This window comes from Cynoglossus semilaevis, chromosome 4, assembly GCF_000523025.1.
Source record: "Cynoglossus semilaevis isolate Cse_v1.0 chromosome 4, Cse_v1.0, whole genome shotgun sequence".
In the NCBI taxonomy this organism is placed as follows: domain Eukaryota; kingdom Metazoa; phylum Chordata; class Actinopteri; order Pleuronectiformes; family Cynoglossidae; genus Cynoglossus; species Cynoglossus semilaevis.
The window spans coordinates 14,208,617-14,231,264 of NC_024310.1; the positions used below are offsets into that span (position 1 = coordinate 14,208,617).

Consider the following 22,648-nt stretch of genomic DNA (forward strand, 5'->3'; position numbering starts at 1 on the left):
ATATTGGATATATAATATAGCCATAATGCAATACAATAAAATCTTGTTTAAAACTTAATTCAAATGTGGAACACGGTAAATTGTACACTTGACTCAGTAGGTGGCAGTGATGTCCCTTAATGCCGATATCTAGGTTGGCTTAACCGGAAACGAAGAAGACAACGCGACACTACAAACATGAACAGACGCCAGGATATTTTGCAACTGTGATTTATAGGGAAGTCACGGGTGAGTTTGAACGGGGGGTGATAGCCGTGCGCCTTAAAAGCGGAAGTGGTAGTACTTCCCGGACAGGTGATGGTTGCAAAATGGCGCTGCGTCAGGGCACCAAAGAAAGCGTTTGCTATTGTTATGACGGTACGTATCCCATTTCTGGTACTCTTCACTTTGGCGAGTAACGCGTCATGTGAAGGACCAGTATTCTCCCGAACGTGAGAAGGGATTTAAACCAAACACGTTGCGGAACCGCCGAGTTGGGCAGCTGGTTAGCATGCTAAACAGTAGCTTGTTTGAGCCGCACGGTTTGTACGTTCAAGCGTGTTGAATTTTCTCTTCAGAATCCCTTCAGGTGTAGCAGCAGACCCATATCGCCATCTACTGGGCCGGTGGACTCCACCACGCCAAGAAGTCCGCACCATCTGGTTTCTCTTACGTGAACGCCATCGTCCTGGCCGTTTCTGAGTTGCTCAAGTAAGGAATCGTGAAAATATCGATAAAAATAAAAAGTCCCCGAAATGCCTTAAAATGCAAGATTAGGTCCTAAAACATGCTGCCACATGAATATTTTGATTTTAAAACTCCAAAAACTATTTTATACGAATATTTGAAAAATCACCCAAAACATGCTTTACCTTCATGCCTTATCTTACCCACAAAGCCATCTTTAAACCGGTGAGACTGTTTTACAGTGAATGCAATTGAGTTTTTTTCCTTACTTTTCTGTGGACAAGCAGTGTTTCTTTTACTTTTTTAAATTTGCGTCTTGGGTTTAGATCATGGCCAGAGTAATGGAGATGTACCAGGCGAGCGCAGTGGTCCTTCAGTGTGGAGCTAATTCAGTGTCACCGGAAAAATGCAAAAAAATAAAAAGTTCCAGAAATGCCTCAAAATGTAAGTTTGTGTCACAAAAGAGTGATTGACACCAACTGGACAAATCCAGTACAGACAAGAATAACTACAGCCAGAACAATTAGTAGTGTTATTGCATTTACTTTATTTGTCTTTGCAGATATAAGGGAGGAAGAGAAGGACATTGGGGTGAGAACTTTGAAGTTTGTGCTAGATGAAGAGTTGTTTTTGGCGTATTGCATTTACTTTGTCTTTGCAGAAGAGGAGGAGAAGATGGAAACATCAGGGTTAGGACATTGTCCAAATAAAGTATCTGTATTTATTACTTGAATTGTTGAAGGTGAAAGTAGTGGCACATGGCAAATAAGTGGTTTGCTTTAGTAGATAGTAGTTGTTAATTGAAGTGTTGTGTAACATGCTAGTGCTAAACACTTTCAACATTGTGTGGTCATCTGGGAGTGTTTGTATGAATGTTGTCTTTATTTCATCTTGTTTCAGGCCAAAAGAGGTTTAACCAAGTTGTTCCACTCTGTTGAATCCTGTGAGCACATGTGATTGACAGTAGTGTTGTGAGTATGTGATCTGTCCATCTGAAATGTTAAACTAAAGCTAAGTTAATGTTGTAATTTGACATGTATTGTTTTTAAATGTGTATCTATGGACTTTGTGATTGGATGCATGTCTTGTAAATGAAGTGTTTTGCTATTAAAAGACTCGAACCTTCTTCTTCCGTACATTGTGGAAGTAAGTATTATTTTTAAGTAAGTATTTTTACAAAACATTTTTACCTATACCTTTGACTTTGCTATTAAAAGACTCGAACCTTCTTGTTGTTCATTGTGGAAGTATTCTGGTTGGGTTTTTAACTTACTGCTTATCTGGAAATGAATGCATATATGCACACAATAATCCCTGGAGTTTTAGCACAAATTATTCACTTGACATGTGACATTGACACTTGACACAAATACAGCTCACAATGAAAGTGACTATTTCACAATACCATTAAGGCGCAATCAATTTTTACCTAAGTAAAAGAAAATTCTCTTTCTCTACCTTTGAAAGAAGAGGCATCTTCTGGAAGGTTTACAACAGTCTTTTAAGTCAAACACAATTAAAGTACAATAGCATTAAGGCACAATGAATGGAATGAGCTGGAATAACCCTAGGTGCAAAGGCCAAAAAAAATTGTTGCTAAAAAGTGACTTTGTTAAGTATCAGACAGTAGCATTAAGGTCTTTGTGTCTATGTGTGTGTCTGTGTGTGTTTGTGTGTTCCTATACTGCATGACTTGTGTCAACTTTTCCTCATATTCATTAATACTCATATTCTGGGACAAGATGAAAATCATTGCAAGGACAAACAGTGTGTGCAGAAATGTGAAGGACCGCACAAATGTTAAGACAATGACAATAGCATACAAGACACAATGAATGACAACAATGAGCTCGAATAACACAATCAATAGCTGTCTGTGCAGGTTCTCAGTCATTTAATCCAAAAATAGTTACATTGAGGGCAACTGGACAAAGTAGGTTTTTTTAAAGCCATTTTTCATCCAAGAGGCTTCTTCAGTTCTGCTGAACTAAAGAAGCCTCTTGAGGAGAGGTAGAAACTACCTTGTCCAGTTGCCCTCAATCAAAAGCTGTGTTGGTCTCATTTACCTCTTGCCGTCAGGGTGGAAAGCCACACAGTTAATGGGACCAGAATGACCTTTGACTCCTGCCAAACTCCTCCTCGTACACAGCTTGGAAGAACCTGCAGATTAGAAGAACACGTCATTGTGCCACATGTTAAAACAAACAAAGAGGTTTTCCTTAAAACCAGCTACAAAGTAGTCACTTCCACAGCACAATCAAATGTCACAACAACAATACTACAAATTCAATGCTTTAAACAGACATTCCATCACTACATAAAGGCCTTTTTTTGTAACAAAGTCCTGGCTTCTTCAGTGCTAATGCTAATAAAACAATGGAATAAGGTACATCTGTACATTTTCTTCATCTGTCTCCTTTGTCTAGATGAAGACAACAGTCACTGTATGCTTTATTCAACCACACAAAAACACTCACCTGGCCTCAAACATGCCAATCCTGGTGGAGGTTGTGGTCACTTCCATGGCCTCCTGCCCACCTCCCATAAGCACCTACAACACACACGCAATTGCAAGGTTCAAGGTTACTGTTGATCTACTAGGATACACATTGCACATTGACAAATTCATCTGACATGATCCATGATTGGAGAAACGGCGGCAGAGTTCACCGGTCTCTCAGTTTTAAAAGTCTAGATGTGATCCACACAAAGAGCTGCAAAGACAACACATGGCACTTAGTCATTTGCACACTACGTACAGCAGTGATTATCAACTGTCAGTCCACATCTTGGATTCCAAAACAACCATTAAATAATTTCATTTTCACTCCACTCTATCTGGGTGGTTGACGTAGAGCCTTTAACAGCCTCACACAGGCTGAACTAAGCAAACTTGAACTAAGCAAACCTTTATTCAAGTAGTCAAATAGTTTCTCTTCAAGTCACAGTCAAGTCACTTAGCTTTATTGGACTGCAATTTGTCAACATTAAAAAGTAACACAAAACCATAACAGCCAGTTCATTTCAAACTGTACCACTTATTTCTCCTAAGATGTACTTCAAATAATCTAAAGTCTATTTCTGTGGATATTTTTGTGGATTCACATTACGAGAGGTCTGTAGTTTGGACAGATTGACCAACACGTCTAGACTGAAGGAAAATGTCATTGTAAATAAATGAACAAGTGGACACAGTCAGAGTAACCACACCTACTACTGTGTGGGTTTTTGTGAATCTTCTTATAACCACCATCAAACTGCAAATGTTTACTTCAGTTTACACATACTTACTGTATATAATAAACTATCAATAAATATCTTCAATTACATTCACTTATTTCTGTTGTTCTAGTTTGGAGCGGGGGTCTCGAGCACAAATGACTGGAGGATCACCTCATAATTCCATACATATATAAACAGCGACAAATCCAAGAGTTGAAAGGAAAACAATAACTCTTTTCTTTGTTGAAGACTTCCATTCGGCAACTGGACATGACATTTTCACTCAACAGAGGAGGTGGGCTAAGACACAACCTATCACCCACACACTGAAACCATTCTGCTGAGGATAACAACGACCCATCAGGACTTCTGTACAATATTGACAAATAAACAACAACAACAACAAAATGTTCCTCATTATCAAAGCTTTACAAACGATGCTGTCTGTGATTCATTATTTTCTTCAGTATTTCATTTATATAACACTGTGTGCAAACTATTACTTTAGCAGTAATCAGGAAGCCGTGTACTATGTGCAGTCTCGTTTATTTTACAGTATTAATTTGTTCACGTTGCGCGTGATGATTACCTACCGATCTGTGGATCACCCCGGGTCGAACAAGTTCATGTAACACTGACAGCCCAACTGCTCGTCCGCGGAAAACATGATGATGTTGCAGCTGAAATCGAACCCATGTGTTCTAATAGTAGACATTAAAGAAGGGACACAGAGCAAAAATTAAACACCAATATATAAAACTCTTGGGAAATGATCCAAAATACGATTACACACTCATAGACTAATATGTCTGCTGGAACTGCCTACACAGCTAACTGTTTATTTAATTTAAGTATTTCACTACTCAACTATTTACACTGCATATATTATATATTTATTTTATATACTTGTTCACATCCTTATAATTATACTACTTCTGCTTATATATACATAGCATAAGTATCATGTGGTATACTTTACTATACATACACATCATACTGATTTAATTTAGAATAACAACACTGACAGTGTGTGTGACACGCCAGCATACCGAGCTAAATAACATAAAAGGATAGAGTTTATTACTATCCTATAGTCATTGGTGGCACTTGTTAAGTGCAGTCTTTTCGTGTCACTCACTGGACCTTTAGCGACGGAAAACAGGTCTCCTTCTCCGTTGTACTTGATCTGAGGGATGGATCGTTCGTGGCCCTGCAGTAAGATGGGTTTCTGTACAGAAAAGCAATATTTGCAAGTTAATTTCATATTTTCAAAAAATGCATCAGCCCAGCTCAAAGTCCAATTTCGTATTTAGCACGACAACTCTATGTTCATTATTTAGGACGAAAACTAAATACAAATCATTTTAACTTCCGACAAAAGCTAACGTTAGCTGCCGATACACATATGCTAGCGTAAATTGCACTAACGGTCTCGACCGAACGACTACCATTTCAAACAACATACAACCGACAATTGTTTTAATCACATATTTTGTTTAATCGCATATAGTCATCGTGTCCATTTTTTTTTTTACTTAAACGCACGCTAGAAGCCCAAACGGCTAACATTCATGTCTCATCCGCCGGATCCGCAACCGGAAATAAGGAGCGTACAACGTATTCCTATTTCCGTTATACAAATGTTCTAATAGCGCGTCCCCTACACTTGACCGCTTACATTCACGTTCTTGTTTTTTTTTTTTTTTTTTTTTTTTTTTTTTAGTTTAGTAGAACTTTTTCTTTGATAGAAAGAGAGTGCTTTGACGACTGTAACAGAAAAGCTCATTGGTGTAAATCTACAAAAACAAATAATTTAAATACAAAATAATTTCAAATGGTTTTTTAGTTAAATGTCCATTTCTGTGGTTAAAATTCAGAAAAAATATACTTTTTTGGTACGCCAACTTTTGATCACAGTGAAATACTAGACCAATAGGTTCCTGATCAAATCTCAGAAAATAAAAGTTTCTCAAAAATGATTAAAAATACACTAATTTGCCTCAAAATACTTAGCTATGTCCATTCCTGTTGTTAAAATTCAGAAAAAATATCCTCTTTTGGTACGCCAACTTTTGCTGACAACAAGGCTCTTCAAGATTTTCCAGGTCCAGGACCCCTGACTGATGGAGAGAATTAAACTGGAAAAACAACAGTCGATCCTGCTTTATGAAAAAGACAATCAGACAACAGTTAGTTCTGTTGTATGAAGACAATCAGACAACAGTTAGTCCTACTGCATGAAGAAGACAACCAGACAACAGCCAGACTTGCTGTATAGAGAAAACAGCCAGTTGTTGTTACTGTATTAAGACATTCAAATAACAGCTGTTCCCGTTTTTCTACTTCCTGTTGGTTCATAATCCTGCTGTCGCATCAGTTCTCTAACAGTTCTGCCTCCTCTCTGCAAATAATCCCATTAAACTGTGAGATTGTTCCTGGTGGAGCAGCCTGTGAGTTTGTGAGCAGAGTCAGAGCTGCTGTGTTGTAAATGCTAGTCTAAAGATAGAAGGCAGCAGTGAAGGGGGTCTGGACGGATTTAATTCCAAATCCACCACATTCCACACTCTTCCCTGCTGGATGGTTTTCAAGTTTTCTAGCTCCTCACAGCAGGAAGTCTGGCATGTTACCCACCACAACACGAGGATCAGCACAGAGGAAGGTGCCATGAAGGGGAAATATAAGAACGTCACATTCCAACACTTTGACTGTAATAAATCTTCTCTGTTTAGTTTGAGTCTAACAGCTTCATCCTGTCCTGGCAGCATCACCACACACTGATTCCTGAAAATGGAAAGATGTATTTCTACAATGCTTGACCCTGATGTACAACATGTAAAAAGATATCTGTTTCTCCCAGTAGCACCGGTAGCAGCCACAGTTATTGACAGCACCTTTAGAATGTATACAGTAACTTTTGTATTCATATGTTACTCACCTCCTAACCCTAATAGAATCAGATCTACCCTTGTATCTCCAGGGAGAGCACAAGTACTACAAGTGGGAAGTGTACCCTAGTTTGAGAACCACCGCTTTAGACCTATATAGTCAGACAGGTATGTTGATTTCTGTTGGTGTCTAATGTTAATGACTGACCGTCTCTGTCTGGAACATCTTTGTTATTTTATATAAACCCACTCTCTGCAGCTCAGTTTAATCTTCCAACCTCCGCCCTGACTACATGGCTAAGTCCCTCATGCTGCTGTCCTGTGATTGGCTAATGAGATAACTGCTTGAACAAGCAGTAAAGCAGGTGCACCTATTAAAGTGGCCAGTAAGTGAATGTTCCATTCAGTGCATTTAACAGCTTTAAGTGTTTACTGACTGACAACAGGTTTCGTCTGACTGAGCTCCAAACCCTGCTGAGAAAATCAGTATTTTTACAGCCATGCTCCAAAATCCTTAACTCTCCCTTTAATGTGTCCTGGTGAATGAAGTGGGATTCTATGGACCCCTTCACTGACCACTGAAGTGATCAAACCTCACAGCATCAACATAATCATGAGTCAGTAGCTCCTCACAGGATGAACATTTTTTTAGCAAAGAGGAAATAAACGTTGGTCAAACACAGCTCGAGTGAGGGCAGTAAAAATACCAATGTACCGACTATGACCACTTTAACAATAAATACCAATGTACCGACTATGACCACTATGGGGCGCTTTAACAATGGCACCATGTCATATATTGACTGGTCGAGAGCGGTTGGTGCTTTTGCTTCACAGAATGTCTCTCAGTATAAACTCTGTCTACATTTACTGGCTGTGGATCATAAGACAAACACGTTCACTTTCACACTCATTTTCACGAGTGAGTGTGAGTGTTTTATGATCTTTGAAAGTTTAAGGTTGTTAGGAAGAAATGTCGTCGTAAAGAAGCATACGTCTATTCATAAACAAAACACAAATCAATCTAATCAATACTTGTTTCTCTAACACCGACCACATGGTGGAGCGTTCACTTTGTGCTCAAATCCGTACAAAAGCACACAAAAACATAAGCTTTTTTCATCCTGTAGAGAAAACTCCTTCTACAGAACCTCCTCCTCCTGAACTGCTCTCTCTCACAGACAACACTGATTTATTGATCTGTTCTATGTTCTATCAGATCACTGAGTGTGACGACAGGTAGACACATCGTAAACACCTTGATTTGTCACCATTAGGCTTTTCTCTTTAATCATCGCCATCTTCTGCTAGGTTATCGCTCCTCTTCCTCCCTCATCCTCATCCTTAAAAACATCTGCTGGGGTTTATGTCCATTTCCAAAGCATCTGCTGTGCTCGGGTAACATTCTGTTGCTCACTAAAAGCTGCTATAATTCCCACTGCTCTGAATGGCTGCAGTGTCAGAAAGCAGGATTTACTCCACTCTTGGTGGAGTTGGCGATCCTGATTAAAAGCTGCCGAGGGTTTTGAAAAGATAAAATCGTCAGCTCAGATTTATGCTGTGGCTGTAGACCTGGAAAGTAATGTTTCTGTCTGTCTCACCTCTTCTCTCTGCCTGCTTTACGTTGCTGTCAATGCTTCTCGGTTTTAACTTTTATTTCCATCTGAATTACATTTATTTCTCCACACTGTTCTTTCAGAGAATTAAGCTCTGTTTGGATAAGAGAATGAAAATAAACGACCAACACAGACGAAATTAATATGAGACAAAACTGTCATCCTATAATGCATAAACTAAGCTGAGCATATACTGTATATATGTAGAGAGAGAGAGAGAGAGCGAGAGGGACATGCATTTAGGAATGGAATCCTGGTCCTAACACCAGAGTTGCTGTTAATTATTAATAAGAGATTTGTAGAAGCAGGCTGGACCCAAATGCAGGACGCGGGAGATATTATCAGTCCAAACGGAATAATCAGGCAGGGATCTGAGAACACTCTGGGAAACCAGGACCAGGCAAAAAAACAGGGAACTCTATGGGAACACAAACAGGAATGACACATATGAAACAACAGCCTGACAAAGACCAAGAGAGGGAGAGGAGGTATTTATACAGAGGGCACCAGGTGACACAGGTGAGAGTGATCACACTGATCAACCTGGTAAACAGACAGGAGGGAAGGACGGACAGACCCGACACGACCAATCACAGCTCATCAAACATCACATGATGGTTGACTTGTCAGTGAGCACCACGACACTCACAGATTAATACAAACTCACAGTACTTCCACAGCTGGTACTACTTGTGTACGTCCACCATATCAAGTATGAACAGAACCAGGACCTATTGTATATGCCTTCCTAATGTGCAGGGACAATTATCAGGAACTACGTAATGTACCAAGAACTGTGCATGTCTGTACTGGCACCAGAAACTACGTGCATTTTTACCAATTGAACAAAAACATAGTATTAAGAATATTATTATTATCATCATTATTTTTATTTTTAACTCTGACAACAAATGGAAATTGTGTTATTAAAATTACACTGCTGCCATCTGGTGGACATTTTTTTGTCACATTAAGATCCTGCGATTTTATAAAAACATTTCATAAACTGTAGGGAGTGGAGCCTGAAGCACAAATTTAATTGGTCCAGATTAGAGGTGCAATCTTAGGGCAAATTCCAATTTACAATTTTTTGGAAAGCGTGATTTGCTGAAACAGATTCTTGCTCGTTTTTTCCACTTTTATCAATTGACAGCATTCACAAAAAATAAAAAGTGTTCTGCTGCCCAAAATGTTTATACTCATCACAAGTAATTATTAAACATTTCCAACAATTTCACTCCTTGGTATTTTTAAAATAAATATTTTTTATAAAAATATGAAATAAATTATATATATATATTTAAATATTCCAATTACTCCATATTTGCTCACTTTTTATTGCACTGTAAACTGTATACTGAAAGATTCCATGTATCTATCATTTGACCAACTATATTTAATAAGTTCCAGTCAGTAACTCGATCCAAAACTATGACATTTTTTAGCCAGTTCCATTTGGATCATCAGATGCTTAAAGTGACCTTAATCAAATTTTATTTGAATCAGACACACAGTAACGGGACGTGGAACTGATTTCATCGGTTCCAGTTTAAAGCTTGTCCAAGTTCACTCTGGACATCAGATGTTTCTTGGAATTCTTCTCAGGCCTCAGGAGGAGGACGTAGCACTTTGGTGCAAATATGCAGCCCAGGAGGCCAAAACTGGACGCCAAGATGGCAAACACCTCTGTGAGCGTGGAGTACTTTCCCGGGGAGGTGATGTAGGCAGGAATGAAGGCGACCCACACAGAGCAGAAGATGAGCATGCTGAAGGTGATGAGCTTGGCCTCGTTGAAGTTGTCTGGAAGTTTCCGAGCCAGAAATGCTAAGATGAGGCAGAGACAGGCCAACAGGCCGATGTAGCCCAGAACCAGAGCGAAGGCCACGGGCGACCCTTCATCACAAAGGAGGATGACAATCGGACTCTCGCGTGGCATCAGTTTACGAGGAGTGGGCGGAGCCACAACCAGCCATACTGTACAGATGATCACCTGAAGGAGCATTTTGAAAACACTGTGATGTTTTCACTGAAGATGAAAGATTCTCAGTTCTCCGCCAGGAGGAACATTTGGCTTTGAGTTGCATACGCTTTCACAATCAGTGTGTATCAATAATAAAGAAACAATAAGACTGGTGAAAGTCATGAACCTTCACACATCTCACACCACAGTGTCATCCGCACCGTCTCACCTGGATCAGCGTGGAGAAAATGATGATGGTTTTCTGCTGTGCTCGACCAAACCACTTCATGATATTCCTGCCTGGAAGTGTTGCTTTGAAGGCCATCAGCACCACCACGGTCTTCCCCAGGATACAGGAGACACACAGGACGAAGGTAATGCCAAAGGCCGTGTGTCTCAACATGCAGGACCACGGAGACGGGCGGCCGATAAAGGTGAGGGAGCAGAGGAAGCAAAGGTTGAGGGAGAAGAGCAGCAGGAAGCTCAGCTCAGAGTTGTTGGCTCTGACGATGGGCGTGCACCTGTGGCGCGTGAAGATGAAGAGGACGCTGCAGGTGCAGAAGGAGCCCAGCAGGGAGATGGTGGTCAGGGTGATGCCGATGGTATCGCTGAAGGACAGGAACTCCACCGCTTTGGGGACACAGGCCGTCATGTCCTGATTGGACCAGAACTCTGGCAAGCAGCGCATACACTCAATAGAATCTGAGAGAAAGTCAGGGGTTCAGTGAGACAGGGGTCACAGACTGTGATGACCTTCAGCTGCTGCACTGCTCAAGGTCAAAACACGAGATGAAATTCTGTTTCAACTTTCTTTTAAACATTACACAGATGAGTTTAAACTATAAGTCAGTATTTATGAAGGTCATGTGGAGAGGATCTGATTCACTGTGACCTGACACTGACTGAGGAGGTGTCGTGTTCCTCACCTGTGTGTTCACTGATCTCTCCAGCTGTACAAACCACACAGTCGTGGCAGCAGATGGGAAAGTTTGGTCTGATGGCTTTCCTGGTCCCTGGAGGACAGATGTGGCTGCACACAGACAATGGAACCTGAAAGAAAGAGGTCACAGGTCAAACTGCACTAATGAGTTGAACGCTCACACCGACCGGGATCCAGAGTTTGGACAACATGTCACCAAAACTAATTTCTGTGTCCTCCAATCTTTTCTGAGTCAACTGTGATTGTACTAACTAGTGCCCCCTTCAGACTTTAACTAGTAGCTGAATGTAAACCAGCTCTGAACCCAGTCCTTACTGCGGTTTGGTTTCCGTTCCACACGATGTTCTCCTCCTGAATCTGGAGTTCTTGTTTTCCAGCCATTTCATCAAATCTGCCGATGTTCACGAACTCCATGTGTCCACTGGGTCCCAGGTGCCAGTTGACCAGGTCGTACATGGCGGCTGGGTCACCGTTCTCATCAAACTTGGTCTCATCCCCGAATGAGTTCAAGTATCTCACCTGTTTGATGAAGTGAAGCAACTATGGAGCAGAAAATAAATGATAAAGTTACACGATGAAAGTTAGAGAAAAATATGGTTAAATATTGTAGTAGTGATAGTATAAAATAGTTTATAAATAAATAGTATAATAGTGAAAGAATACTATAGAAATATTCAAATAAAAAATAAAAAAGAAGCTGCAAGATGTTGAAAAATAACTGAAGACAGCACATAGCCATAGAAATATCTTCAGCAACATGTGTTTAAGTGTCACCTGGTACGGCTGGATGTCCTCTGGATCAGGACAGCTCTGCAGAGGGGAAGCTCCTGGAACACAGCGCCTCATGTTCTGCAGAGCGTGAGCGATGGCATACACAGCTTTGTAGACGTTGTAGGAGATCCTCAGCTGGGAAACGTCCGAGTAGATGTTTGTCACCTTTCTCAGGTCTTCTGCTCCAGAACATGGAGGTCTGTACTCCTGGTGCTCAGTCTTCAGAGCAAGGCTGCACTGAAACACCTCCTCCCAGAAGGGAACCAGGAAAGGATCTCCAGGAGAATCATCGCTGGACGGATGTAATCTTAGCAGGAAGTCCTGGAGTCCAGGAATGTCAGCATGCCTGATGGCAAACCCCATAGAACCCTGGAGGATCTGATGGTACTTCCTCGGACTGGAGAGGACAGCAGCTGTACTCCAGGCCTCACTGGCCAGCCACTGGATCCCAGTCAGACCCTGTCTGGACACAACCATGGGTTTGCTGGTCAGTGATTCAAGGTGCAGTGTTACTGAAGATGGTGAAAAGAAAACAAACCTGAGAACTTCATCGAACAGAGCTGCAGCATCCTGCTCCACTGCAAACACGAGAACAACTCTGGCTCGTGACGAGCGGATCTTTGAGATGATCCGTGAAACTCCAGCCTGGTCTCTGTTCTTTGGGAGGATCTCATGAAGAGCAACACATGCTCCGAACTGTCTGACCTAAGAAGAACCAAAGACAAAAAACGAGATTTAAGTTAGGTTAAGTTTTACACATCTCTCTCATGTCTTTCTTTTTTAAATTGTTTTTGTTGTAGTAAACTCAAAAATCTTTTTTGATGTATAATTTTAGTTTCATTCGTATCATCAAAGGAAAAGTCATCACTGATCTGTTGGCTAGTTAAGTCTTTGTTTGGACAACTCTGGTCCTTTAGTCTATTTATAGCTGGTGTCAAGGGTTAACCTTCACAAAACTTCTCTCTCAAAAATATTGCGCCACCCTGTGGCCACCCAGAAGTGTTTTCTGTAAGGACTCCAGAGCTGTGTCTGGATGTTTCAGGAGTCACTATTCGACTTGTGTTTTACCTTATCGGCAAAAATACTGGCTCCTCCTCGGCCATAGGCGTCGTCTCCGGCCACGACGCCCACCCAACTCCAACCAAAGTGCTGGACCAGCTGAACCAGAGCATCCACCTGTCAGCAGACACACGTTACACTGTTAAAGTTGTGTAAGTGTTTCTCGTTGTAGGCGTCTGCTCCACCAATATTTGTGTGACCTCTGACCTGAAAGAAGTCACTGGGCATGGTCCTTAAAAAGGCTGGGAACTGCTGTTTGTCACTGAGACAGGCACAGCTGGAGAAATAACTGACCTGAGCAGACAGAAAGATAAAAAACACAATAACCAATAACAACAATAACCAAAGGTTCGGGAAGTCAGGTTCTGAAATTTAAAAACCAATTCATTGGCGATCCTCCTCAACGGCAGTGTAATCACTGATCCGTCCACAAGATGTCTCTGTTAACCACACCCTTAACTGAGGACTAACGCGATCGTTGTTATTATTATTCTTATTTAACTTTGACAATAGTTGGACAAACCATTTATTTAACTCTGTGTTAACAAACGCTGCTGCTGAGATTTTTAACATGAACAACAACATCACAACATGTCAGCTGAGGACAGTCAGTCTGCCGTCACCTGCTGCTTCACTGACTGTGGCTACAGGCAGACTGACTGTAGTCACAGTCAGTGAAGCAGCACGTGTTCACCAGTCTCTGTTAGCGGGGCCTGAAGGTAAACATGAGGATGTTTCATTCTGTTCTCCTCTAACTAGGAAACATTGTCCATGTGTGCATGTGTTTGTTCAAGGAGGACACCAGTACCAGGAACCAGACACAGAACTAGGAACAGGTCCAGGTACAAGTCGTTGAAGTTGGAGCTGGACTTAGATCCTGATGTTGTTCCTGGTCATAGTGCTTGCCTCCAAGAACTACAAAGTATTTGCTACTTTCTTCAGTTTAGCCCAAAATTTACCAAGACTAGTTTTTCTGCCCATGGTTCCTAACTCTTATTCTTGGTACAATTTGCTGGATCTAAAACACAATTCTAGAACCCACCTGTGGCACGTGGAACACCCCCAGGAACCGAGCCACAACCAGAGACTGAGTGGATCCTCCATCTCCGATCACAGCCAGAACTCTGCCTGAACAGTTCCCTCCACTCTGGGTCACATTCTCCAGAATGGTCTTGGTTCCCATGAGCTCCATAGTGCCCCTCAAGGCCTGGTGAGGTGTACTGCACGAGTCATAGATCTTGTAGCCCAGGGTGATGTTGGGAAGGAGTCGCTGGTCTCTGTTGATCTCCTCAATGGCGAAGATCATGGTCTGCATCCAACGGAAGGTTCTGAAGTTAAATCTGTAGAACAGAAATTCATATACAAAGAAACCGTTTCTTCTTCTGTTCAGCTTTCAGAGAGCTTATCAAACATTTAAATCAAAAGAGACGTCGATAAAACACTTTCACTGAACTTTGTTTTTGCTCATTCTGAACCAACAACAAGAGAATATTTTTTTCAGTTTGTTTTTCACCACCTGAGGTTGAACACATCTATAATATGACCAGGATGTACAGAAGCCTGGTTGGACAAATCAAAGTCAAAGGTCACAGAGGTGAGGACTGAAGCCTCCAAGGTGGGACGTTAAAGAGTAAAGGGACCTCTTACCTGGTGCACTGTGTTGGAGCAGGTGTGGAGGTGTAGGAGACCGTGTGCTCCACCACCATGTCATGGAGAGAGAAGAGTCCACCCAAGGTGATGTCGCCCTCTTTCTGCAGCACAGGTAACGACATGGAGCCTGGGATTATTTCACACTGTGGGTTTTCCTCTTGTTGGGAACAATGGGAGAAAATCCAACACAACATTACAACCAAATGACTGAGTCTGATCAGAGAGAAAGAGCAGTCTCCATATTTAATCCTAGAATAATCCATCCTGTCATTAGACAGAAGGTTTCACACCGCAGACAAAGATCTGAGCAAATGAACACCCGACGTTTTCAAAGGTTTTTTACAAAGTTGAGAATAAAAGTCATTGTGACAGAACTATTATCACCATCAGAGCAGAGAAAAGACTGAGACCATAAACAACATCTAATCACAGGTGAACTTCATTAACGTCACTCTTTCACCACCGACACAGTGTCCTGACTCTGGGTTTATATACGTCCTCTGTCACTGCTCTCCGATTTCCCTCAGGGCTGGTGAAAAACCAGCTCTGACATTTCACACTGGTCAAAAACAACAACAACAAAGTGAGCTTTTGATGAAGACGGAAAAAGACAACGTCTGTCTCCTCAGATCATCGCGCCTGAGCGAGAACCAACTCATCCTTCAGTGATGTTAAGAGACAGAACGAGGACTCCAAGATCACCAGAGGCTGCCACAATACCTCCAGATAAGAAGGCTGGTTGAATAAAAGGGTTTTGGATTAACAGATTAGGGTTAAAGGAAACAAGTAACCACATTAAAGATGAGTTCGTTATGAGTTAGTGATCTCAGAGTCACGTGTCTGTGAAGATTCTCACTCAGTCAAACTCTTGCTTTAACGTAAGCCAAGATCAGAGAAGACAGTTAAAGGTCATTTAAATGTTAGTCAGGAAATATTACAAACATTTATCAAAAGGTACAGTCTTTCAAGAGTAACCAATTAGAAAATAATGGAACCTAAGTTTAGCTAACAGCTAGGCTACAGCTAGTTTTTCAAAATGAAAGAAGAATTGAGTTTAAATGTTAGGCAAAGATTTGCTGATGATTTCCATGTCTTTTTGTAATTATTAATAATGTACTAATCATCAGTGGTATTAACATATCATGTTTAATGAGTGAAGTTAATGATGAGGCCTGGGGTGAAAATACTGTATTATTAGGAGCAGAAATACTAAAGCCAGTAAAACAGAGGGAGGATGATGATGAGGGTGATGATGATTCCACTGTTGCACTGCCTCAGGCCTTCTTCACCTAATCATGTGTCCCTGAGAGCATGTGTTAGCAGAGGAAACATCAGTGTGGTGCTAATGAAAACATACACACTGCAGCTTTAAAAGCTGTAGAAGTTTACTGACTGTTACTGAAGTTTACTGACAGTTACTTAAACATCTCACAGGACTAAAAGTTGTCAAAGTACTAAAGGTTTGTTTGTGTGGTAGGTCTTCATAATCACTTGTATGTCAGGTGTGAAGTGACCGCTGTTTTAACTGGTTTAAATGTTATTTTAATACAGCAAAAATCTATTTTAATTATACAAACAGATTATTTCTTTTTTATTTAATTGTCTTAATGATGAGTGGATACACTTTTTCCCTGATGGCGAAGAAACTTAGAAAACAACTTGATTAAAGTGAACAGCGGTGAGACTCAGGTCCTTCTCCTGAGGTTTGTGTGATTCAGGATAATTAAAGCCTGGGAGGTTCAGACTGTTGACAGTGTCTCTACGTGCGTGTGTGTGTGTGTGTGTTGACAGATGTGATAACAGTGTGTCAAACAGTGTGCGGAAGTGGTGGAAGTGGAAAAGAGAGGAGACAAAGGTGATTAGTACCAGGTTCTGACTGTGAGTCTAACAATTATTAATTACTAATAATTAAATAAATCTCTCCACTTTTGTTTGGACATCACAGATTTCAATTAAAAAAAGAAAGCATCGGAAAAGGTAGAAGCAACTTTGTGGTTCAATCGTTGCATGTTGGTTAACTTTAAAGTATTTCTGTACGAACCTTCAGCTGTAGGATACAGAGAAATGAGCTCATTGTTCCCTGTGATCTTCAGTGAAACCTCAGGGGAGGTGGAACCACTTTAACCGTGTTTTAATGGGAGTGAGACCTGTCCATTTATCTCTTTTCCCATGAGGCAGAGACTGGAACATTAGAGGGGAAGCAGGCAAGAAAAGACAAGCAGGAGTTTCCCATGAGTCAGTGAAGGGCAGAGGCTGAGGCTGGGGAATAAAGTCATCCTAATGAGACAACGGAGAGAAAAAAAAAAGATTAAAATAAACATTCCATAAAATGGAAAATAAAGCAGAAATTAAATATGATTTAGTAGTAGACATTTAAAGTAAGCATAAAATTCTTAAATATTTTATATTAAAGTTTATTAAACAAAACAAACATGGTTACTTATGCAAAAAGAGTAAATGATAAACGTTTTTCTTCAAGAAAAATTCTTTAAAAAGTCTTAACATTGAAAATCAATGAATTCTGTCTGGACATAACAATAAACAAAGTTTATCACAACATGCGACGTAATCACTGAGTAACAAGAACCAGAATAATTAACATCTACTTCACATCAATAAAGTTCTCAGGCATTTAACAGTAAAGTCACTCTAGAACTTCCTAAAGGTGTCAGTGTTAAATTAACTTTGTTTTAGTCAAAAGCTGTTTGATACCCAGGACCAAACCTTTCTTCCTACATTTTAAAGTTAACAACATGACTGACTTCCTTCATGTGTCACTTTTTCATCCTCCAAATGAGGTGTTTCCCCAACATCACTAAAAGTAATTTGTTTTACACCTGAATGAATTTTTTCATGTCTGCGCAAACTGGACTTTAGAGTAAATCCTTTACCACATTGAGAGCAACTGAATGGTTTCTCTCCTCTGTGATTCATCTCATGTACCTTCAGACCACTCTTCTCAGCAAAGCAAATGCCACAGACAGAGCAACTGAATGGTTTCTCTCCAGTATGTGTTCTCAGGTGAATCAACATTTCATCTTTTCGTCTAAACCATTTTCCACATTCAGAACAACTGAAGGGTTTCTCCCCGGTGTGAATCCTTTCATGTTCCTTCAGCTTGCTCTTCACAATAAAAGCTTTACCACACTCAGAGCAACTATAAGGTTTCTCTCCTGTGTGACGTCTTTGATGTATCTTCAAGCTGCTTTTTTGTGAGAGCCTTTTCCCACACTCGGAGCAACTGAAGGGTTTCTCTCCTGTGTGAATCCTTTCATGTTTTCTCAGATCGCCATGTTTTATAAATCCTTTTCCACAAACTGAGCAGGAAATTGGTTTCTCTCCCGTGTGAATCTGAAGGTGTTTCCTAAGATCCCCTTTCTGATTGAATCTTTTGTTACACTCAGAGCAACCATAGGGTTTCTCTCCAGTATGAGTTCTCCTGTGCAGCTTTAGTTTGGCATTTTCAGCAAAACTTTTGCCACACTCTAAGCAGCTAAATGGCTTGTCCCCAGTATGAATTCGCATGTGTATCTTTAACTTACCCTTTACAGTAAACATTTTACCACAGACAGGGCAGTTAAAGAGTTTATCTCCCGTGTGTCGTTTCTTGTGAATCTGCAAACTGCTATTTTGCGTAAAACTTTTTCCACAATCAGAGCAACTATATGGTTTCTCTCCTGTATGAATTCTCTTATGGATTTTCATCTTGGCCTTTTCCGTGAATCTTTTCCCACAGTCAGAGCAACTGAAAGGTTTCTCTCCAGTATGGATTCTCTCGTGCACCTTCAGACTACTCTTTTGAGTAAATCTTTTCCCACACTGAGAACAACCAAATGGTTTCTCTCCTGAATGAGTATCCTCCTGTCTCAGCAGAAGAAGGTTGTCATTAATTTCCGCCTGAAATACAGAACAACTCGGTTCCACACCAGTGTTACCTGTCATACCACTGAAGACTGTTTCATTTGTGCCCATCTTTGAATTCAGCGGTTCATTGGTTATGTTCCAATCATCTTCACTGTCTTCAGTTTCAGACAACTGTTCTGCCTCATCCTGAGGACCAAGTCCTAAATGTCCATCTGGAACTGTCTTCCAGGCTGAATCTGATTTGTCAACGTCTACTCTGTTCTCTGTTTGGTAATGAAAACCTAAGAAATCAGGTTTCTGTTCATCTTCTTCCATCTTCACAGTAACAATACTGATATTATTCTCCTCATGTTTGACGCACACTTCCTCCTCCTCTTTAAGGATGGGGGGCCCAGTCTCCTCCTTGATCGCGCTCTTCCTCCACTGGTGCTGCTCAGTCATAACCTCTTCCTTAATCGTCAACAGCTTAAGGTCGTCTGCAGGGAGAGTAGAGAGACGTTAAAGAAGACGAAGACTGTACATGTACGTGGATCACAAGTAAAACAAGTGCAGTTTAAGTAAAATTCAACGGATTTGCCCAAAATATTAAAATAACCTCTGTTACAGAACTAAGAGTTCTTTTGCTGTCTTTCCAATATTCTCCACTGCACATTTCTTCTTTTTACCAGAACTTGTCCTAAAGGCCCTGATGAACCAGAGTACTTGGCCAGTACTGATCTTCTACAGGTGTCACTGTGGTCCTCAGTGGGGCACTGGTGATAAATCCAAGCCAACTTAAATGTTCTCACCTTCTTCACTCTTCATGTTGACAGCCATGACATTAGCCTCCTCTAGCTTGATGCACACTTCCTTGCTTGATATGGGAGCACTCTAGTTCCTTCTGCTCCAAATAGATTTTCCAGGACAGATCACTGGTGAACCTGCAGGCCGTCATCTGCAGAAAGGACACAGGAACTTTGTTGAGCCACTTATCCTTTACTTGTCAGAGGCATCTATTAGAAGAAGAGGAGAGGGTTTGTTGTTTGCAAACAACTTTCTCCAACATCCTACTTCTTAAAATGCATCATCCTACAGAAATGTGAAATTGAAAACAGTGCATTATTATTATATTTTTAGACTACATTTGTAGCTGCACATAATAGTATTGTCATTTTAATAAGAACAACATCAACCATATTATTATTATTTAGTTTATTATTATATCATTACAAAAGTCAGACTCCTGTCTATAAATTAATCAAATCAGTCTCATAAAGGTACAGGTACCATGGTATATACCAGTTACACCACTAGACACTTCAAACTGAAACCAAAGTTGGCAGGCATTTTTGTGGATAACTAAATAAACACTGGTTTGGTTTAAATATTCAAAATGAATTTCCATATTAATTTGAAAATGTCATGATCAACTATCTTTATTAACATTTTACTGAGTCATACCATTTGACAAGTCTTCTAATCTTACACCTGTCAATGACCAGAAAATGCTTTATTTTGTCATTGAGCTAACATTGATTTATGGCAGTTGGGGTTGGACTTGGCAGACATAATCCCCTAAATTAACAGAGATATTCAGAAATGCCATGTCTCCCTATTATTTGGTAATAAAATAACATGTTTAAGATTAGCTGCTGTTCAGAACATCATTAAACATTTGTTTTACCAAAACTTGTATTATTGGTGCTGCATTTTAAGATTACACCATTTGGACGATTTTCCTTATTCTCTAAAAAAATTAATAAAATCTCAAAACCTCACCTGAGTACAAAGGTGCTGCGTTATCCACTATCGTCCTAAGACATACTGTATGTTGTCAGGGTTTGGTGGTTTTTGTACCCTCCTACTGAACCGGTCTGTGGTTGGCAGCTTTACCTCATTTCCAAGGCTGGTTTGCCTGAGAACACAAAGGCACCATATAAATCTCTTGGTAAATGTATAACAAATTCAACTTGATAGCCATGAGTACACGTGGAGCTTGAGAAACAATGAACTTAGAGAGATAAACACCATTGTATATTTGTGATTACATTTAACAGTTAGCATATATTTGCATAACGTCCGAACGCTACTCTTCCCATGCGATAGTAGTAATTTAAAGAGAGTCATTTAAAACTGAAATTTGCGAAAATACTAAGAACACACCAACGTATGTGGTGGAGTGTGGTTGAAATTGATGCTCGTTCTTCTTACTGTGACTGTCCATGCCATGCGTCGCCTCATCGTGACTTCTGAGACATACGCTCCTTATGTGCCGCGGACTCCCGTGGTGCGTTGCGTTTGCGTTGGCAGTAACGTCATGTTTACATTTGCAATTATCTGGTAATAATTAGCTGCAGGGAGCAGAGACTGACCTACTGTGTTTAGGTTAGGGCAGTTCTCCAGAAAAAGTGCTCCACTCTGTCCATACTTTCACGTGCTGTTCGCTGCTCTTCTAGTTTATTGTTCCATTTATTTGTTTGTTTCGATCGATTCTTTACCTAAATGACTGCATTCCGTGGCACTCATGAGCTTTAAGTGACACCTGCAGCATCTTCTAGGTAAAGCAGTTAAACGGCCTAGACGGAACAAGATGGCTGCCAACCGTTTCGGCATCCGCACTGATCGTTCACTACTTCCGGACATTTCATAATAAGATACGTTTTTCTTTTTCTTTAATTCCCCCTTACCTTCATCTGGTATATCTGTTCTTGTTTGTTTAGAGTACTAACTTTTATTTAAATTTTAATATTCTACGTATATTTTACGTTTTATCCTCTGCAAAGTTGCGCCCCCCACCTAAAAGTGCAGTGTATACATATTAATTTCCTTATACATATATGGATCAGTGAACGTTGTTATAGCATGTTTAAGTGCACGAAGTAAGTAGAGTTTACTTTGGGAGATAAGCTGTTTAGCTGCCATTCGTGAGGGTAAACTAGTGTCTTTCTTGCTTACATCGAATGTAGGAACAAAGAACGTCAGCTTATCTAAGGCTGATGGTGCACCGAAACGTTATTTGCAAAGTTATGTTTTTTTCCAGCAGGTGTAGACTCAACTGCAGCGCACCGTAGTAGCAGCACTTAAGACACCAGGGGGCAGCAATAAATCATAAATGATTCCAGGACCTGATCATGTGACTTTAACGTCACGGACATAAGCTGTCTTATTAGCAGCTCGGTCTTCGCAAATAGGTTTTCAGTTTTACAGAGCAGACTGATGACACTGACCTTTGGCCTTTGTTTGTTTTGCGGCAGCACGTTATTGTGGTTCCTTTAGTGCCTGGTGGTTTGGGGTTTTTTTTGTTCAGACTGCTGCCCACCTACCAGTCTTAATTTGTTAAAAGTACTTTGTCAGTTTTAAAACATTTGTCTGGATACACTACAAGAGAGAGCAAATATCCTAAAACACATAATACTTTTCTGGGTCAAAAACGGGACTGAAGATCTGTAGTCTCTCCTCACACTGTTTTCTTTCAAGACTACTGTTCAAATGTCTGACCGGAACATGAGATGTTCTGGAGGAACAACCAGGCTCCTACAGAGGTCAGCTGCTGACTGGGGCCAACGTGAGAATCTATGACTATGTCCAATGATTCCAAAGCAACCTCCTGTTCTCTAGTTTTACATCATTAATAGTACCTGTGTGATTTCCTGCAGGTGTACGACCTTAAATAGAACTATTTTGAAGTAAGAAAAATAAGGAACCTGGAAAAAAGTGCTGGAAGTCAACGTTTTTAAACCTCAAATGTAGTCATTGTGGGTGTGTGTTCTGTCCTCTCTACTTTTTTTTCTCTGTGTGTTCTCAGAGTGAAGTCATGTGATGAGCTGAAAGTCATTCAGTCCGACCCCTGATCTAATTATTCAGGTTCCCTCAGAGTCTGGCTGATGTTCTTGTGCAGCAGACACAGATCTGCTCAGTTGTACATCGAACAGACAGTGAAGAATAAACACCATTTATTCTTTAGATATAAAAAAAAAAACCAAGACACAGCACAACATGTGGCTTCAGTCTGTTCATGAATGATCATGTGACTCTG

At 40.5% G+C, this 22,648-nt stretch overlaps 3 protein-coding genes and 1 long non-coding RNA gene across 9 annotated transcripts; 1 reads left to right on the forward strand and 3 right to left on the reverse strand.

The window, feature by feature from the left end:
* The first annotated feature begins 1,145 nt into the window (after window positions 1-1,145).
* LOC103378223 (uncharacterized) lies at window positions 1,146-1,802 on the forward strand. Its single transcript, XR_521486.2, has 2 exons — window positions 1,146-1,257; window positions 1,567-1,802. It is a non-coding gene; the product is annotated as an uncharacterized LOC103378223 (long non-coding RNA).
* A 236-nt stretch (window positions 1,803-2,038) lies between these two features.
* LOC103378222 (eukaryotic translation initiation factor 3 subunit I-like) lies at window positions 2,039-5,588 on the reverse strand. Of its 3 annotated transcripts, none has more exons than XR_521485.3 (5): window positions 5,434-5,577; window positions 5,032-5,116; window positions 4,482-4,589; window positions 3,144-3,217; window positions 2,039-2,826 (listed from the first exon to the last, which is right to left on the reverse strand). XR_521485.3 is itself a non-coding variant. In XM_017031945.2 (5 exons), exons 1-5 carry the CDS (start codon window positions 5,455-5,457, stop codon window positions 2,763-2,765), a joined length of 360 nt encoding a protein of 119 aa, XP_016887434.1. In that variant the 5' UTR covers window positions 5,458-5,576; the 3' UTR covers window positions 2,039-2,762. The 3 variants fall into 3 exon arrangements, 2 of the variants coding, with proteins under 2 accessions (XP_016887434.1, XP_016887433.1); XM_017031945.2 differs by having other exon boundaries at window positions 5,027-5,116; window positions 5,434-5,576; XM_017031944.2 differs by having other exon boundaries at window positions 5,027-5,588.
* Window positions 5,589-9,260: 3,672 nt separating this feature from the next.
* Window positions 9,261-18,842, reverse strand: LOC103378220 (extracellular calcium-sensing receptor-like). The gene is made up of 11 exons (XM_008309347.3): window positions 18,705-18,842; window positions 14,767-17,046; window positions 14,162-14,459; window positions 13,327-13,413; window positions 13,129-13,236; window positions 12,599-12,765; window positions 12,064-12,523; window positions 11,605-11,829; window positions 11,276-11,399; window positions 10,579-11,051; window positions 9,261-10,379 (listed from the first exon to the last, which is right to left on the reverse strand). The coding sequence occupies exons 2-11, from the start codon at window positions 15,030-15,032 to the stop codon at window positions 9,939-9,941; spliced, it is 2,649 nt and encodes an 882-aa protein (XP_008307569.2). The 5' UTR covers window positions 15,033-17,046; window positions 18,705-18,842; the 3' UTR covers window positions 9,261-9,938.
* Window positions 17,082-22,104, reverse strand: LOC103378219 (gastrula zinc finger protein XlCGF26.1-like). 4 transcript variants are annotated; one of them, XM_017032042.2, is made up of 4 exons: window positions 20,824-22,104; window positions 20,392-20,527; window positions 19,422-19,625; window positions 17,082-19,109 (listed from the first exon to the last, which is right to left on the reverse strand). In XM_017032042.2, the coding sequence occupies exons 3-4, from the start codon at window positions 19,447-19,449 to the stop codon at window positions 17,515-17,517; spliced, it is 1,623 nt and encodes a 540-aa protein (XP_016887531.1). In that variant the 5' UTR covers window positions 19,450-19,625; window positions 20,392-20,527; window positions 20,824-22,104; the 3' UTR covers window positions 17,082-17,514. The 4 variants fall into 4 exon arrangements, with proteins under 4 accessions (XP_016887531.1, XP_008307563.1, XP_008307561.1 ...); XM_008309341.3 differs by having other exon boundaries at window positions 19,422-19,567; window positions 20,985-22,101; XM_008309339.3 differs by having other exon boundaries at window positions 19,422-19,567; window positions 20,824-22,101.
* Between the last annotated feature and the right edge of the window lie 544 nt (window positions 22,105-22,648).

Coding starts and splice junctions, on each gene's coding strand:
- LOC103378222 (XM_017031944.2), bottom strand. CDS start 5,152: ATGAAATTAACTTGCAAATATTGCTTTTCTGTACAGAAACCCATCTTA. Junction 3,218..4,481: donor CCGGGGTGATCCACAGATCG/GTAGGTAATCAT, acceptor TGTGTGTTGTAG/GTGCTTATGGGAGGTGGGCA. Junction 2,827..3,143: donor ATTGGCATGTTTGAGGCCAG/GTGAGTGTTTTT, acceptor TCTAATCTGCAG/GTTCTTCCAAGCTGTGTACG.
- LOC103378220 (XM_008309347.3), bottom strand. CDS start 15,032: ATGGATTATTCTAGGATTAAATATGGAGACTGCTCTTTCTCTCTGATC. Junction 12,524..12,598: donor CTGTTCGATGAAGTTCTCAG/GTTTGTTTTCTT, acceptor GGTTGTGTCCAG/ACAGGGTCTGACTGGGATCC. Junction 10,380..10,578: donor TTTTCTCCACGCTGATCCAG/GTGAGACGGTGC, acceptor ATGCTCCTTCAG/GTGATCATCTGTACAGTATG.
- LOC103378219 (XM_017032042.2), bottom strand. CDS start 19,449: ATGGCTGTCAACATGAAGAGTGAAGAAG. Junction 19,110..19,421: donor CAACATGAAGAGTGAAGAAG/GTGAGAACATTT, acceptor CTCTCCCTGCAG/ACGACCTTAAGCTGTTGACG.